Genomic DNA, 16396 nt, shown 5'->3' with positions numbered 1-16396 from the left:
AACTACTTTTTACACAAAAACTTTAATAACTCGAAAAATAAATCACTCCAAAATGTTAAAATATGGTCATTTTAGTATCTGTAAACATAAACTATAATTTCTCAAAGACTAACTTATTTCAACATGTTTTAAAATAGCCATTTTAAAGCTTGTTTAATGCTCAACAACAAGTTGTTAAGCAAAAGTAATAAAAATACATAGGATGTCTAAAAAAAAGAAGTACTTCGTACACAAAAACTTTGATAACTCCAAAACTAAATAATTCTAAAATGTTATAACATGGTCATTTAAAAGCTCTTTTACTGCTCTACAAACTGATATAAAACTTTAATTAATAAAATATATAGGGTTTTTAAAAAAAAAGAAGTAAAATGTACACAAAAAATTTAATTACTCGAAAAAAAAATTTTTTAAATATTTTAATAATGTCAATTTAAAACTTTTGAAATGCTCTGAAATCTTATGATAAACCTAAGTATTTAAAACTTATAGGTTTTCTAAAAAAAAAAAAGAAAGAAGCTGTACACATAAACTATAATTTCTCAAAGACTAACTTATTTAACAAGTCTTTGAATAGCCATTTTAAAGCTCTTTTAATGCTCAACAACAAGATGTTAAGCAAAAGTATTTAAAATACATAGGGTATCTAAAAATAAAGAAGTACTTTTTACACTAAAATTTAAATATCTAGAAAAATAAATAAGTTTAGAATGTTAAAACATGGTCATTTTGAAGATCATTTCATGCTCTACATTTAAATTAAAAACTTAACTATTTAAAACTTATGAATTTTTTTTAAAAAAAAAGAAAATATCTGTACACATAAACTATAATTTCTCAAAGACTAACTTATTTTAACAAGTCTTTGAATAGCCATTTTAAAGCTTTTTTAATGCTAAACAACAAGATGTTAAAAAACAAGATGTCGGCAGGCCGCAGAAGCACGGGGCGCCCACGAAAACGATGGTGCGACAATTTAACAGTGCAATAGGCAGAAAAACGTCGTTAAAGAACAGGCAATTTGCCTAAACTAAAGAAAGAAGAAGAAGAAGAAGAACAAGATGTTAAGCAAAAGTATTTAAAATACATAGGGTGTCTATAAAAAAGAAGTACTTCGTACACAAAAACTTTGATAACTCCAAAACTAAATAATTCTAAAATGTTATAACATGATTATTTAATAGCTCTTTTAATGCTCTAAAAACTGATATAAAACCTAAATAAATAAAATATATAGGGTATTTAAAAAAAAAGAATTAATCTGTACACAAAAACTTTAATTACTCGAAAAAAAGCAATTTTTTAAAATATTTTAATAATGTCAATTTAAAGCTTTTGAAATGCTCTAAAATCTTATGATAAACCTAAGTATTTAAAACTTATAGGTTTTCTAAAAAAAAAGAAAGAAGCTGTACACATAAACTATAATTTCTCAAAGACTAACTTATTTCAACATGTTTTAAAATAGCCATTTTAAAGCTCTTTTAATGCTCAACAACAAGATGTTAAGCAAAAGTAATAAAAATACATAGGATGTCTAAAAAAAAGAAGTACTTCGTACACAAAAACTTTGATAACTCCAAAACTAAATAATTCTAAAATGTTATAACATGGTCATTTAAAAGCTCTTTTAATGCTCTAAAAACTGATATAAAACTTAAATAAATAAAATATAGGGTATTTAAAAAAAAAGAATTAATCTGTACACAAAAACTTTAATTACTCGAAAAAAAGCAATTTTTAAAATATTTTAATAATGTCAATTTAAAGCTTTGAAATGCTCTAAAATCTTATGATAAACCTAAGTATTTAAAACTTATAGGTTTTCTAAAAAAAAAAGAAAGAAGCTGTACACATAAACTATAATTTCTCAAAGACTAACTTATTTCAACATGTTTTAAAATAGCCATTTTAAAGCTCTTTTAATGCTCAACAACAAGATGTTAAGCAAAAGTAATAAAAATACATAGGATGTCTAAAAAAAAGAAGTACTTCGTACACAAAAACTTTGATAACTCTGTTGTTGCGACCGATGCCTTAATCGGTACTCCAGTGGATAGTAGTGAATCGAAAAATGCCCTTACGAGTGATATCGAGATTCCTTATTAATGGGAAGGAGGATAGGAAAATAAAGAACACAATAACAACTTTATTTGAGCCCAATCAGTACTAAAAAGTACGCTTTATTTGGCTCGTCAGGGAAAAGCCTTTCGGCATAAAAACCCTGGTTGAAAACGATGAAGAAGAATCCACAAATCCGGATAATTCTGGCCACGTGCAGGACCTTTGTCCCTTGTCGCTGGCCGAACTTAGATGATATGGTATTACGCAATACAAAGAATTCTCCTTGAAGTAGTTCTCGCAAGTCTCAGCTAGATGAATCTCGAGCGATGAATCCAGAGTGACAACCGGCGCAAAAACGCGCTGGCTTTTATACCAAAAGGCGATGCAATGCTGCACCAATCACCGAAAAGTCCGAGCATAACGCGGCTGTCGATACATATGATTGGCGTAATAAATGTAGTGGGAGAACGCGAGCTAGAATAAAGAAAGAGCCCTTGCAGGCATCTTAGCGCTACCGTGGTTACCACTAAAAACAACGATATTGCTTTGTCGCACGCGTCTAACGCTTTGGCAGGGCCGTACGCGCCTAGGTGCTTCGCCCTACTCACTCGTTGCGTGGGATACGCAACATACCCCCCCCCTTGAACGGGCACCGTTCAAAATTTAAAAACCAAAATGCGCACACTTAAATACAAATTATAAACTATATATACATACTGTTAACCGCTATTACAATACATATTCAGTAATTAACGCGACTGAATTACAAAAAAAAAAAATTTTTTTTTTTTTATAAATCGCTTGGTAAAGGAGAAAGACGTTTAATACCGCGCTTTACAAGACCGTTGGCAGTTTTTACGCTCGCCACGCGTGCTATACCGTCGGCTCCTTTATGTACTTCCGCGATACGTCCTAATGACCATTTGAGTGGAGGGGAATTATCTTCTCGCAAGATGACTAGTGTACCCGGACTTATTTTGTCTGCTGTGCCTCTGTGCCATTTTTTACGGACCGTCTGCTCGTTCAAATATTCCTTATTCCATCGGTTCCAAAAATGCTGTCTCATCTGCTGTACGTGCTGCCATTGGGACAGGCGCCCGGATGGTATATCCCTGTATTCGTCCTCTGGCAAACTCGTAAACGAATTTCCAATTAGAAAATGCCCAGGTGTAAGAGCGCGCAAATCATTCGGGTCATTAGACAGAGGCGTGATAGGACGCGAGTTAAGAATCGCCTCTATCTCGAGGACGTATGTTAATAATGCCTCGTAAGATAGCAATGTCTCGCCTATAATTCGAACTAGATGATATTTAAATGATTTTACGGCCGCCTCCCATAGACCTCCAAAATGGGGGGAACGGGGTGGGATGAAATGCCACTTGATTCCTTCATTTACCAAACTTCGCGAGACGCGCGCTTCTAGTTCGTTCGCCGCACCTACGAAATTAGTCGCGTTGTCGGAATATATGTCCGAACATTTTCCACGGCGTGCCATAAATCTACGCAAAGCTGCTAAAAATGCTTCAGTCGTTAGATCATTCACGAGTTCTAAATGAACGGCCTTGGTGCTAAAACAGACGAATACCGCCACATATATTTTCGCGCGACCACGGTTCCGGTGTTGCCTTTCCTTGATGAATAACGGACCGCAGAAATCTACGCCGGTGTGGATAAACGGACGATTCGGTAGAAGACGACTGGCAGGTAGATCACTCATAGGATATTGCGGCGTAGCGGGTTTTAAACGTCGACAAGTAATGCATTTATATATTACGCGCTTAACGCTACTTCGCCCATTTATTGGCCAAAACGATTCGCGAAGTGCGTTCAAAGTGGCTTGCGTACCACCGTGCCCTATTTGATGGTGCTTTTCGCGTATTATCGCGTTTGTAATTGTATGGTCTTTCGGCAATAATGCGGGATGCCTTTGCTCGTATGGCAAGTTGCTCCTTGCCAATCTACCTCCAACTCTTAATATTCCTAAATTGTCTACAAACGGGCTAAGTACGGAGAATGATGCGCAAACCTCTTTACCGGACTTGATTAATTTGATGATCTCGGGAAATGCTTCTTCCTGTATCAATCTAATCGCGATTATTTCCGCGCCTTTCAATTCGTCCACGGTTAACTCACCCATTATTCTTTTCTCTTTTAAATTGCGCGAGTTACGTGCGAATCTAACGCAATACGCGATAATGCGCTTTAATTTGACGAACGAGGAGTACCGTCTAAATAGTTCGAACGGAGTAGCTACCCTTGCGTGAGTTACAATCCTTTTCTTTTCCGGGATTTCGATTGGTTCTAATCTACTATGCGGCCAATTTGATTCCGGCTGGATAAGCCATACAGGACCGGACTTCCAGAGCTTACTTTCACGGAGTTCGGCAGGTGTAACGCCGCGAGAAATTAAATCCGCGGGGTTATGTTCGGACGATACATGACGCCACAGCTCGCGAGCTGTGCTCTCTTGAATTTCAGCTACGCGATGTGCTACGTAGGTTTTTAACGTGTGAGGCGGAGTGTTGAGCCAATGCAAAACTACCGTAGAGTCCGTCCAAAATATTGTACGGCAGAAATCATTTCTACGCAAAGCATTTTTAGTGGCCTTAAAGAGACGCGAAAGTATTAAGGCGCCGCAAAGTTCTAGTCGCGGAAGCGATTGCGTTTTAAGCGGCGCTACCTTGGATTTGGCGCAGACTAATCGTAAAGTGGGATTTTTTCCTAACGTTTTAACATAAATGCACGCGCCGTAAGCCCTTTCGCTCGCGTCACAAAAACCATGCATTTCCATTTCTCTCCATCACCTGCTACGTTGCGCGCGAACCTTATCTCCTCGAGCGTGTGGAGATTTTGGCGGAACTCCTGCCATATTTTATATATATCGGCGGGGACATCTTCGTCCCATGTTGATTTTAATTGCCATAGCCGTTGCATCATCAATTTCGCGTTGATTACTACCGGTCCTAATAAACCTAGCGGGTCGAATAACTGAGAAATTTCGGATAATATAACACGCTTAGTAACCTTCGATGGATCAGCTGCTCGCTTTACCGTATAGCCTATGTTGTCTTCGGCCGCGTTCCAATTAACACCTAATGTTTTTATCGTTCCTGACGAATCTAAATTTATGATGTTATTATCTGCGGTATCTAAGTCCTTTAGAATCTCGGCGCAATTTGACGCCCATTGCCGCAAATGCATGCCTGCCCCTGCGGTTATACTTATTAACTCGTCGCGGACTTGCTTCGCTTCCCTAACCGTACGCGCTCCGGTTAACAAGTCGTCTACATAGAAATCTTCTTTAAGCGCGATGGCAGCTCTCGGGAATCTGTTAAATTCGTCGCTCGCGAGTTGATGTAACGTACGAGTTGCTAAAAACGACGCGGAGGCAGTTCCATAGGTTACTGTATTTAATCTATATGTTTTCACGGGATCACTTTCCTGTCGACGCCACAGTATAGTTTGATATTTGCGATCGCGCGGATCAATTATTATCTGCCGATACATCTTCGCGATGTCCGCGGTAATAGCAATAGCATGTGATCTAAATCTTACTAAAAGTGCAAATAGATCCTCCTGTATGGTTGGGCCAACCATTAATACGTTATTCAAAGATTTCCCGTTGCTGGTTTTTGCCGACGCGTCGAACACTACTCGCAATTTGGTCGTAATACTAGTATGCTTTAATACAGCATGATGCGGTAAATAGAATCTATCTTCGTGGGGTCCCCCTTCTATCCTTGTCATATGCCCTAGTTCTTCATATTCGGATAAGAATTTAATATATTCATCTCTAATTTTCGGTTGCGCGATAATGATCGCTCTAATGCGTGAAATCTTCGTAACGCGCTCGTATACGAATCTCCTAACTGATTTTCTTCCTTAAAGGGCAATCTCACTATATATCTGCCAGTATCATCCCGTCGCGTGTTGCTTCTGTAATGTGCTTCGCACAAATTTTCCTCGTGCGACCTAATACTACTCTCAGCTACTTCCTCAATTTTCCAGAATTTTTCCAATTGTGAGTTCAAATCTACCGTGGCCGTGTGGCAATTAACGCTCTGCGGAGTGCGCGTATTTCCTGTGCTCATAACGAGCCATCCTAGTACAGTTCCTTGTGCCATTAAATTTTCATTCAACCTAATGCTCTGACCTGCGCGCCATAGTGAAGCAAAAATCTCGACACCGAGAATCGCGTCGATATTCGCGGGCTCATAAAACTTGGGATCTGCCAATTGGATCCCTGCCGGTATAGTCAATTCTTCTTGCGGAATTCGTTGCGAAGGCAACCTATTCGTTACAGTGGGTAATAATAAGAATTGTAATTCTAACGCGTAATTTTCTGTTCGCGATTTCAACGTTGCTATATTGCCTGTTTGACTCTAGTTTCCGTTTGGTTTACGCCAGAAATGGGTACATTCACGTCCCGTTTGGCTATTCGCAGAAGATTCGCGAACCGGATCGTTAAGAAATGTGCTTCGGAACCCGAATCCAGGAGCACACGACACTCGTGCGGCCTGCCGTCGCGATCCAGCAAATGCACCACTGCAGTTAGTAACAGCGCGGGTGCCTGCGAGTGATGGAGCTCTACATGTGCATTCTGCACCGCCGACGCCGTTCGAACGCAACAATTCGTGATGCCCGCCGCTGCACCTTCTGCAACGGCCTCTCTCACATGTAACAACTCATGATGCCTGCCTTGCACTTACTGCAGCAGTCATTCTTAATACATGTGTATACGCGGTGACCAGCTTGTAAACAATTACAACACAAATTGGCGTTAACCACGATTCTTCTGCGCTCCTCGGGCTCGGCTCTCAGTAGCTGCTCACACTCCGATGTGTTATGCCTCTCGCGACATATGCCACACGAGACAGTCGCGCTTGTGGAATACGCTTGAACTTGTCCTCGGTCGGAAATTCGCGGCCAATTTCGCGGAGAATTAAACCGCGGCTCGTTACGCATCAAATTCCTTGAGCGAAAATTTCTCTCGGGTCCTAACGGTGCGTTCCTTCTGCTATTGTTAATTCTTTTAGAATGTTCTGCCGGCTGGGAGTTTACTAGCGCATTTCCCCGATCGCGCAAAAATATCACAAATTCGTCTACCGTCGGTAAAGCATCTCGGGAATACCGTTGTTCCCATTGAAGCCGTGTTGCTGGATCCACTCGCGAAAGATGTGCGGCAATAGCAAATTGATCGACAAACACTTTTTTAGTCGCTACTAAAGCCCTATAATTTGCGCTTAGCGCATCGGACGCGGCAATTAAAGACGAGGGAAATTCACTGTCAATAGGGGGACCCTCTAAAATAGCTCGTACGTGCTTATTTATTAATATTAACGGATTGTCATAGCACTCGACTAAGGTCTTCCACGCAATCGGATAATTATCCGCGGTAATTTCCAAAACTCTTTTTTCTCCGCGGCCGGTCCCGATAAACATGATTTCAAATATGCAAATTTTTGTATATCGCGAATCGCGGGATTATCTCCTATCACCGATTGAAACGTGTCCGCGAAACTCGGCCATTCCTCATGCTGCCCGTCAAAACGAGGTAATTGTACCGCCGGTACTCTGTAAATGCTATCTACGGACGGATTGCTAACCGTAGTGCTAACTGGAGACAATAGATTCGTAGTAGGCGCATTTGTGTCTAAAGTGGCTACCGATTCAGCTCTATTAATGATCAATTCCGCCTCCGCCCTGGCGTCGATGACTGACTCGACATGATTGTGAATTTCGTCAACCAGCGTTCCCATCGTTTCACCGGAAGTCTTTTCTATCAACTCCTCTAATATTGCCACATTCTTATCAACTTTGGAAATTCTAAGCTTTAATTTCATTATATCGCGCGGGTTGGTATGATCTATCTCGCTCACCGCCTTTTGAAATTGCGCGAATTCTTTCTTTACATACTCGAATCTACGTATAACGCGCTCAACATCACCACGTGCACTACTCGAACGAGGCATTTTCACGACAAAAGGCAAAATTAAGAAGAGAAAAGAGGGGGAAAAATACAACTTCGAAGAATGATCAAGCAACAGAAATTACAAAACTCACGTGAATCCTCTGAATAAGGCGTCCCGTGCAGCGTACTCACGCACCGGAACAATAGAAGCTTCTCGGCTTGTAGCGATGATGCAATACCTCCTTTGTTGCTCGATCGGAAGTCTTCCGTTGCCTCTTTCTCCTCCGTTGAAGAAGACTGTATGCACAATAGACGCCGGACGAAGAGTGGGGAGGAAGCTCCCTCGATCCGGCTCGAAGGACCAAAATGTTGTTGCGACCGATGCCTTAATCGGTACTCCAGTGGATAGTAGTGAATCGAAAAATGCCCTTACGAGTGATATCGAGATTCCTTATTAATGGGAAGGAGGATAGGAAAATAAAGAACACAATAACAACTTTATTTGAGCCCAATCAGTACTAAAAAGTACGCTTTATTTGGCTCGTCAGGGAAAAGCCTTTCGGCATAAAAACCCTGGTTGAAAACGATGAAGAAGAATCCACAAATCCGGATAATTCTGGCCACGTGCAGGACCTTTGTCCCTTGTCGCTGGCCGAACTTAGATGATATGGTATTACGCAATACAAAGAATTCTCCTTGAAGTAGTTCTCGCAAGTCTCAGCTAGATGAATCTCGAGCGATGAATCCAGAGTGACAACCGGCGCAAAAACGCGCTGGCTTTTATACCAAAAGGCGATGCAATGCTGCACCAATCACCGAAAAGTCCGAGCATAACGCGGCTGTCGATACATATGATTGGCGTAATAAATTTAGTGGGAGAACGCGAGCTAGAATAAAGAAAGAGCCCTTGCAGGCATCTTAGCGCTACCGTGGTTACCACTAAAAACAACGATATTGCTTTGTCGCACGCGTCTAACGCTTTGGCAGGGCCGTACGCGCCTAGGTGCTTCGCCCTACTCACTCGTTGCGTGGGATACGCAACATACCCCCCCCCTTGAACGGGCACCGTTCAAAATTTAAAAACCAAAATGCGCACACTTAAATACAAATTATAAACTATATATACATACTGTTAACCGCATATTACAATACATATTCAGTAATTAACGCGACTGAATTACAAAAAGAAAAAATTTTTTTTTTTTTTATAAATCGCTTGGTAAAGGAGAAAGACGTTTAATACCGCGCTTTACAAGACCGTTGGCAGTTTTTACGCTCGCAACGCGTGCTATACCGTCGGCTCCTTTATGTACTTCCGCGATACGTCCTAATGACCATTTGAGTGGAGGGGAATTATCTTCTCGCAAGATGACTAGTGTACCCGGACTTATTTTGTCTGCTGTGCCTCTGTGCCATTTTTTACGGACCGTCTGCTCGTTCAAATATTCCTTATTCCATCGGTTCCAAAAATGCTGTCTCATCTGCTGTACGTGCTGCCATTGGGACAGGCGCCCGGATGGTATATCCCTGTATTCGTCCTCTGGCAAACTCGTAAACGAATTTCCAATTAGAAAATGCCCAGGTGTAAGAGCGCGCAAATCATTCGGGTCATTAGACAGAGGCGTGATAGGACGCGAGTTAAGAATCGCCTCTATCTCGAGGACGTATGTTAATAATGCCTCGTAAGATAGCAATGTCTCGCCTATAATTCGAACTAGATGATATTTAAATGATTTTACGGCCGCCTCCCATAGACCTCCAAAATGGGGGGAACGGGGTGGGATGAAATGCCACTTGATTCCTTCATTTACCAAACTTCGCGAGACGCGCGCTTCTAGTTCGTTCGCCGCACCTACGAAATTAGTCGCGTTGTCGGAATATATGTCCGAACATTTTCCACGGCGTGCCATAAATCTACGCAAAGCTGCTAAAAATGCTTCAGTCGTTAGATCATTCACGAGTTCTAAATGAACGGCCTTGGTGCTAAAACAGACGAATACCGCCACATATATTTTCGCGCGACCACGGTTCCGGTGTTGCCTTTCCTTGATGAATAACGGACCGCAGAAATCTACGCCGGTGTGGATAAACGGACGATTCGGTAGAAGACGACTGGCAGGTAGATCACTCATAGGATATTGCGGCGTAGCGGGTTTTAAACGTCGACAAGTAATGCATTTATATATTACGCGCTTAACGCTACTTCGCCCATTTATTGGCCAAAACGATTCGCGAAGTGCGTTCAAAGTGGCTTGCGTACCACCGTGCCCTATTTGATGGTGCTTTTCGCGTATTATCGCGTTTGTAATTGTATGGTCTTTCGGCAATAATGCGGGATGCCTTTGCTCGTATGGCAAGTTGCTCCTTGCCAATCTACCTCCAACTCTTAATATTCCTAAATTGTCTACAAACGGGCTAAGTACGGAGAATGATGCGCAAACCTCTTTACCGGACTTGATTAATTTGATGATCTCGGGAAATGCTTCTTCCTGTATCAATCTAATCGCGATTATTTCCGCGCCTTTCAATTCGTCCACGGTTAACTCACCCATTATTCTTTTCTCTTTTAAATTGCGCGAGTTACGTGCGAATCTAACGCAATACGCGATAATGCGCTTTAATTTGACGAACGAGGAGTACCGTCTAAATAGTTCGAACGGAGTAGCTACCCTTGCGTGAGTTACAATCCTTTTCTTTTCCGGGATTTCGATTGGTTCTAATCTACTATGCGGCCAATTTGATTCCGGCTGGATAAGCCATACAGGACCGGACTTCCAGAGCTTACTTTCACGGAGTTCGGCAGGTGTAACGCCGCGAGAAATTAAATCCGCGGGGTTATGTTCGGACGATACATGACGCCACAGCTCGCGAGCTGTGCTCTCTTGAATTTCAGCTACGCGATGTGCTACGTAGGTTTTTAACGTGTGAGGCGGAGTGTTGAGCCAATGCAAAACTACCGTAGAGTCCGTCCAAAATATTGTACGGCAGAAATCATTTCTACGCAAAGCATTTTTAGTGGCCTTAAAGAGACGCGAAAGTATTAAGGCGCCGCAAAGTTCTAGTCGCGGAAGCGATTGCGTTTTAAGCGGCGCTACCTTGGATTTGGCGCAGACTAATCGTAAAGTGGGATTTTTTCCTAACGTTTTAACATAAATGCACGCGCCGTAAGCCCTTTCGCTCGCGTCACAAAAACCATGCATTTCCATTTCTTCTCCATCACCTGCTACGTTGCGCGCGAACCTTATCTCCTCGAGCGTGTGGAGATTTTGGCGGAACTCCTGCCATATTTTATATATCGGCGGGGACATCTTCGTCCCATGTTGATTTTAATTGCCATAGCCGTTGCATCATCAATTTCGCGTTGATTACTACCGGTCCTAATAAACCTAGCGGGTCGAATAACTGAGAAATTTCGGATAATATAACACGCTTAGTAACCTTCGATGGATCAGCTGCTCGCTTTACCGTATAGCCTATGTTGTCTTCGGCCGCGTTCCAATTAACACCTAATGTTTTTATCGTTCCTGACGAATCTAAATTTATGATGTTATTATCTGCGGTATCTAAGTCCTTTAGAATCTCGGCGCAATTTGACGCCCATTGCCGCAAATGCATGCCTGCCCCTGCGGTTATACTTATTAACTCGTCGCGGACTTGCTTCGCTTCCCTAACCGTACGCGCTCCGGTTAACAAGTCGTCTACATAGAAATCTTCTTTAAGCGCGATGGCAGCTCTCGGGAATCTGTTAAATTCGTCGCTCGCGAGTTGATGTAACGTACGAGTTGCTAAAAACGACGCGGAGGCAGTTCCATAGGTTACTGTATTTAATCTATATGTTTTCACGGGATCACTTTCCTGTCGACGCCACAGTATAGTTTGATATTTGCGATCGCGCGGATCAATTATTATCTGCCGATACATCTTCGCGATGTCCGCGGTAATAGCAATAGCATGTGATCTAAATCTTACTAAAAGTGCAAATAGATCCTCCTGTATGGTTGGGCCAACCATTAATACGTTATTCAAAGATTTCCCGTTGCTGGTTTTTGCCGACGCGTCGAACACTACTCGCAATTTGGTCGTAATACTAGTATGCTTTAATACAGCATGATGCGGTAAATAGAATCTATCTTCGTGGGGTCCCCCTTCTATCCTTGTCATATGCCCTAGTTCTTCATATTCGGATAAGAATTTAATATATTCATCTCTAATTTTCGGCTTGCGCGATAATGATCGCTCTAATGCGTGAAATCTTCGTAACGCGCTCGTATACGAATCTCCTAACTGATTTTCTTCCTTAAAGGGCAATCTCACTATATATCTGCCAGTATCATCCCGTCGCGTGTTGCTTCTGTAATGTGCTTCGCACAAATTTTCCTCGTGCGACCTAATACTACTCTCAGCTACTTCCTCAATTTTCCAGAATTTTTCCAATTGTGAGTTCAAATCTACCGTGGCCGTGTGGCAATTAACGCTCTGCGGAGTGCGCGTATTTCCTGTGCTCATAACGAGCCATCCTAGTACAGTTCCTTGTGCCATTAAATTTTCATTCAACCTAATGCTCTGACCTGCGCGCCATAGTGAAGCAAAAATCTCGACACCGAGAATCGCGTCGATATTCGCGGGCTCATAAAACTTGGGATCTGCCAATTGGATCCCTGCCGGTATAGTCAATTCTTCTTGCGGAATTCGTTGCGAAGGCAACCTATTCGTTACAGTGGGTAATAATAAGAATTGTAATTCTAACGCGTAATTTTCTGTTCGCGATTTCAACGTTGCTAATATTGCCTGTTTGACTCTAGTTTCCGTTTGGTTTACGCCAGAAATGGGTACATTCACGTCCCGTTTGGCTATTCGCAGAAGATTCGCGAACCGGATCGTTAAGAAATGTGCTTCGGAACCCGAATCCAGGAGCACACGACACTCGTGCGGCCTGCCGTCGCGATCCAGCAAATGCACCACTGCAGTTAGTAACAGCGCGGGTGCCTGCGAGTGATGGAGCTCTACATGTGCATTCTGCACCGCCGACGCCGTTCGAACGCAACAATTCGTGATGCCCGCCGCTGCACCTTCTGCAACGGCCTCTCTCACATGTAACAACTCATGATGCCTGCCGTTGCACTTACTGCAGCAGTCATTCTTAATACATGTGTATACGCGGTGACCAGCTTGTAAACAATTACAACACAAATTGGCGTTAACCACGATTCTTCTGCGCTCCTCGGGCTCGGCTCTCAGTAGCTGCTCACACTCCGATGTGTTATGCCTCTCGCGACATATGCCACACGAGACAGTCGCGCTTGTGGAATACGCTTGAACTTGTCCTCGGTCGGAAATTCGCGGCCAATTTCGCGGAGAATTAAACCGCGGCTCGTTACGCATCAAATTCCTTGAGCGAAAATTTCTCTCGGGTCCTAACGGTGCGTTCCTTCTGCTATTGTTAATTCTTTTAGAATGTTCTGCCGGCTGGGAGTTTACTAGCGCATTTCCCCGATCGCGCAAAAATATCACAAATTCGTCTACCGTCGGTAAAGCATCTCGGGAATACCGTTGTTCCCATTGAAGCCGTGTTGCTGGATCCACTCGCGAAAGATGTGCGGCAATAGCAAATTGATCGACAAACACTTTTTTAGTCGCTACTAAAGCCCTATAATTTGCGCTTAGCGCATCGGACGCGGCAATTAAAGACGAGGGAAATTCACTGTCAATAGGGGGACCCTCTAAAATAGCTCGTACGTGCTTATTTATTAATATTAACGGATTGTCATAGCACTCGACTAAGGTCTTCCACGCAATCGGATAATTATCCGCGGTAATTTCCAAAACTCTTATTTTCTCCGCGGCCGGTCCCGATAAACATGATTTCAAATATGCAAATTTTTGTATATCGCGAATCGCGGGATTATCTCCTATCACCGATTGAAACGTGTCCGCGAAACTCGGCCATTCCTCATGCTGCCCGTCAAAACGAGGTAATTGTACCGCCGGTACTCTGTAAATGCTATCTACGGACGGATTGCTAACCGTAGTGCTAACTGGAGACAATAGATTCGTAGTAGGCGCATTTGTGTCTAAAGTGGCTACCGATTCAGCTCTATTAATGATCAATTCCGCCTCCGCCCTGGCGTCGATGACTGACTCGACATGATTGTGAATTTCGTCAACCAGCGTTCCCATCGTTTCACCGGAAGTCTTTTCTATCAACTCCTCTAATATTGCCACATTCTTATCAACTTTGGAAATTCTAAGCTTTAATTTCATTATATCGCGCGGGTTGGTATGATCTATCTCGCTCACCGCCTTTTGAAATTGCGCGAATTCTTTCTTTACATACTCGAATCTACGTATAACGCGCTCAACATCACCACGTGCACTACTCAAACGAGGCATTTTCACGACAAAAGGCAAAATTAAGAAGAGAAAAGAGGGGGAAAAATACAACTTCGAAGAATGATCAAGCAACAGAAATTACAAAACTCACGTGAATCCTCTGAATAAGGCGTCCCGTGCAGCGTACTCACGCACCGGAACAATAGAAGCTTCTCGGCTTGTAGCGATGATGCAATACCTCCTTTGTTGCTCGATCGGAAGTCTTCCGTTGCCTCTTTCTCCTCCGTTGAAGAAGACTGTATGCACAATAGACGCCGGACGAAGAGTGGGGAGGAAGCTCCCTCGATCCGGCTCGAAGGACCAAAATGTTGTTGCGACCGATGCCTTAATCGGTACTCCAGTGGATAGTAGTGAATCGAAAAATGCCCTTACGAGTGATATCGAGATTCCTTATTAATGGGAAGGAGGATAGGAAAATAAAGAACACAATAACAACTTTATTTGAGCCCAATCAGTACTAAAAAGTACGCTTTATTTGGCTCGTCAGGGAAAAGCCTTTCGGCATAAAAACCCTGGTTGAAAACGATGAAGAAGAATCCACAAATCCGGATAATTCTGGCCACGTGCAGGACCTTTGTCCCTTGTCGCTGGCCGAACTTAGATGATATGGTATTACGCAATACAAAGAATTCTCCTTGAAGTAGTTCTCGCAAGTCTCAGCTAGATGAATCTCGAGCGATGAATCCAGAGTGACAACAGGCGCAAAAACGCGCTGGCTTTTATACCAAAAGGCGATGCAATGCTGCACCAATCACCGAAAAGTCCGAGCATAACGCGGCTGTCGATACATATGATTGGCGTAATAAATTTAGTGGGAGAACGCGAGCTAGAATAAAGAAAGAGCCCTTGCAGGCATCTTAGCGCTACCGTGGTTACCACTAAAAACAACGATATTGCTTTGTCGCACGCGTCTAACGCTTTGGCAGGGCCATACGCGCCTAGGTGCTTTACCCTACTCACTCGTTGCGTGGGATACGCAACAAACTCCAAAACTAAATAATTCTAAAATGTTATAACATGGTCATTTAAAAGATCTTTTACTGCACTACAAACTGATATAAAACTTTAATTATTAAAATATATAGGGTTTTTAAAAAAAAGAAGTAATCTGTACACAAACACTTTAATTACTCGAAAAACAAGATTTTTTAAATATATTAATAATGTCAATTTAAAGCTTTTAAATACTCTAAAATCTTATGATAAACTGAAGTATTTAAAACTTATTGGTTTTCTAAAAAAAAAAAAAAGAGGCTGTACACATAAACTATAATTTCTCAAAGACTAACTTATTTTAACAAGTCTTTGAATAGCCATTTTAAAGCTCTTTTAATGCTCAACAACAAGATGTTAAGCAAAAGTAATAAAAATACATAGGATGTCTAAAAAAAAGAAGTACTTCGTACACAAAAACTTTGATAACTCCAAAACTAAATAATTCTAAAATGTTATAACATGGTCATTTAAAAGCTCTTTTACTGCTCTACAAACTGATATAAAACTTTAATTATTAAAATATATAGGGTTTTAAAAATAAAGAAGGAATCTGTACACAAAAACTTCAATTACTCAAACACAAGCAAATTTTAAAATGTTTTATTATTGTTATTTTAATGCTGTTTACATGATCTAAAATCTTATGCTAAACTTAAGTATTTAAAACTTATAGGTTTTCTAAAAACAAAAGAAAGAAGCTGTACACATAAACTATAATTTCTCAAAGACTAACTTATTTTATCAAGTCTAAGAATAGCAATTTTAATGCTTTTTTAATGCCTATCTACATAATGTTTAGCAAAGGTATTTAAAATACATGCGGTGTCTAAAAAAAAAGAACTACTTTTTACACAAAAACTTTAATAAATCGAAAAATAAATAACTCTAAAATGTTAAAACATGGTCATTTTAAAGATCATTTCATGCTCTACAATTAGATTTAAAACTTAACTATTTAAAACTTATAAATTTTCTAAAAAAAAAAAGAAAGTATCTGTACACATAAACTATAATTTCTCAAAGACTAACTTATTT

General features: G+C 41.4%; 3 protein-coding genes across 3 annotated transcripts; all 3 read right to left on the bottom strand.

The window, feature by feature from the left end:
* Positions 1-2854: 2854 nt before the first annotated feature.
* On the bottom strand, positions 2855-5811 carry LOC122520909. The gene is made up of 2 exons (XM_043641228.1): positions 4869-5811; positions 2855-4761 (listed from the first exon to the last, which is right to left on the bottom strand). The coding sequence occupies exons 1-2, from the start codon at positions 5809-5811 to the stop codon at positions 2855-2857; spliced, it is 2850 nt and encodes a 949-aa protein (XP_043497163.1).
* Positions 5812-9180: 3369 nt separating this feature from the next.
* LOC122520908 lies at positions 9181-11181 on the bottom strand. The gene has a single exon (XM_043641227.1). The coding sequence runs from the start codon at positions 11179-11181 to the stop codon at positions 9181-9183; it is 2001 nt and encodes a 666-aa protein (XP_043497162.1).
* An 82-nt stretch (positions 11182-11263) lies between these two features.
* Positions 11264-14365, bottom strand: LOC122520907. The gene has a single exon (XM_043641226.1). It carries the CDS (start codon positions 14363-14365, stop codon positions 11264-11266), a length of 3102 nt encoding a protein of 1033 aa, XP_043497161.1.
* Positions 14366-16396: the final 2031 nt, after the last annotated feature.

This window comes from Polistes fuscatus, unplaced genomic scaffold (assembly GCF_010416935.1).
Source record: "Polistes fuscatus isolate 324 unplaced genomic scaffold, CU_Pfus_HIC Scaffold4, whole genome shotgun sequence".
NCBI lineage: Eukaryota > Metazoa > Arthropoda > Insecta > Hymenoptera > Vespidae > Polistes > Polistes fuscatus.
The sequence above is the reverse complement of the archived record's forward strand: the minus strand, read 5'-3'. Positions and strand labels throughout refer to the sequence as shown.

Excerpts from the sequence above, each read along its gene's own strand:
- LOC122520909 (XM_043641228.1), bottom strand. The coding sequence starts at position 5,811 with ATGACAAGGATAGAAGGGGGACCCCACGAAGATAGATTCTATTTACCG. Across the intron at positions 4,762-4,868 it reads GTTCGCGCGCAACGTAGCAG|TCTGCGCCAAATCCAAGGTA; the intron begins GTGATGGAGAGA and ends CTTTACGATTAG.
- LOC122520908 (XM_043641227.1), bottom strand. The coding sequence starts at position 11,181 with ATGGAAATGCATGGTTTTTGTGACGCGAGCGAAAGGGCTTACGGCGCG.
- LOC122520907 (XM_043641226.1), bottom strand. The coding sequence starts at position 14,365 with ATGCCTCGTTTGAGTAGTGCACGTGGTGATGTTGAGCGCGTTATACGT.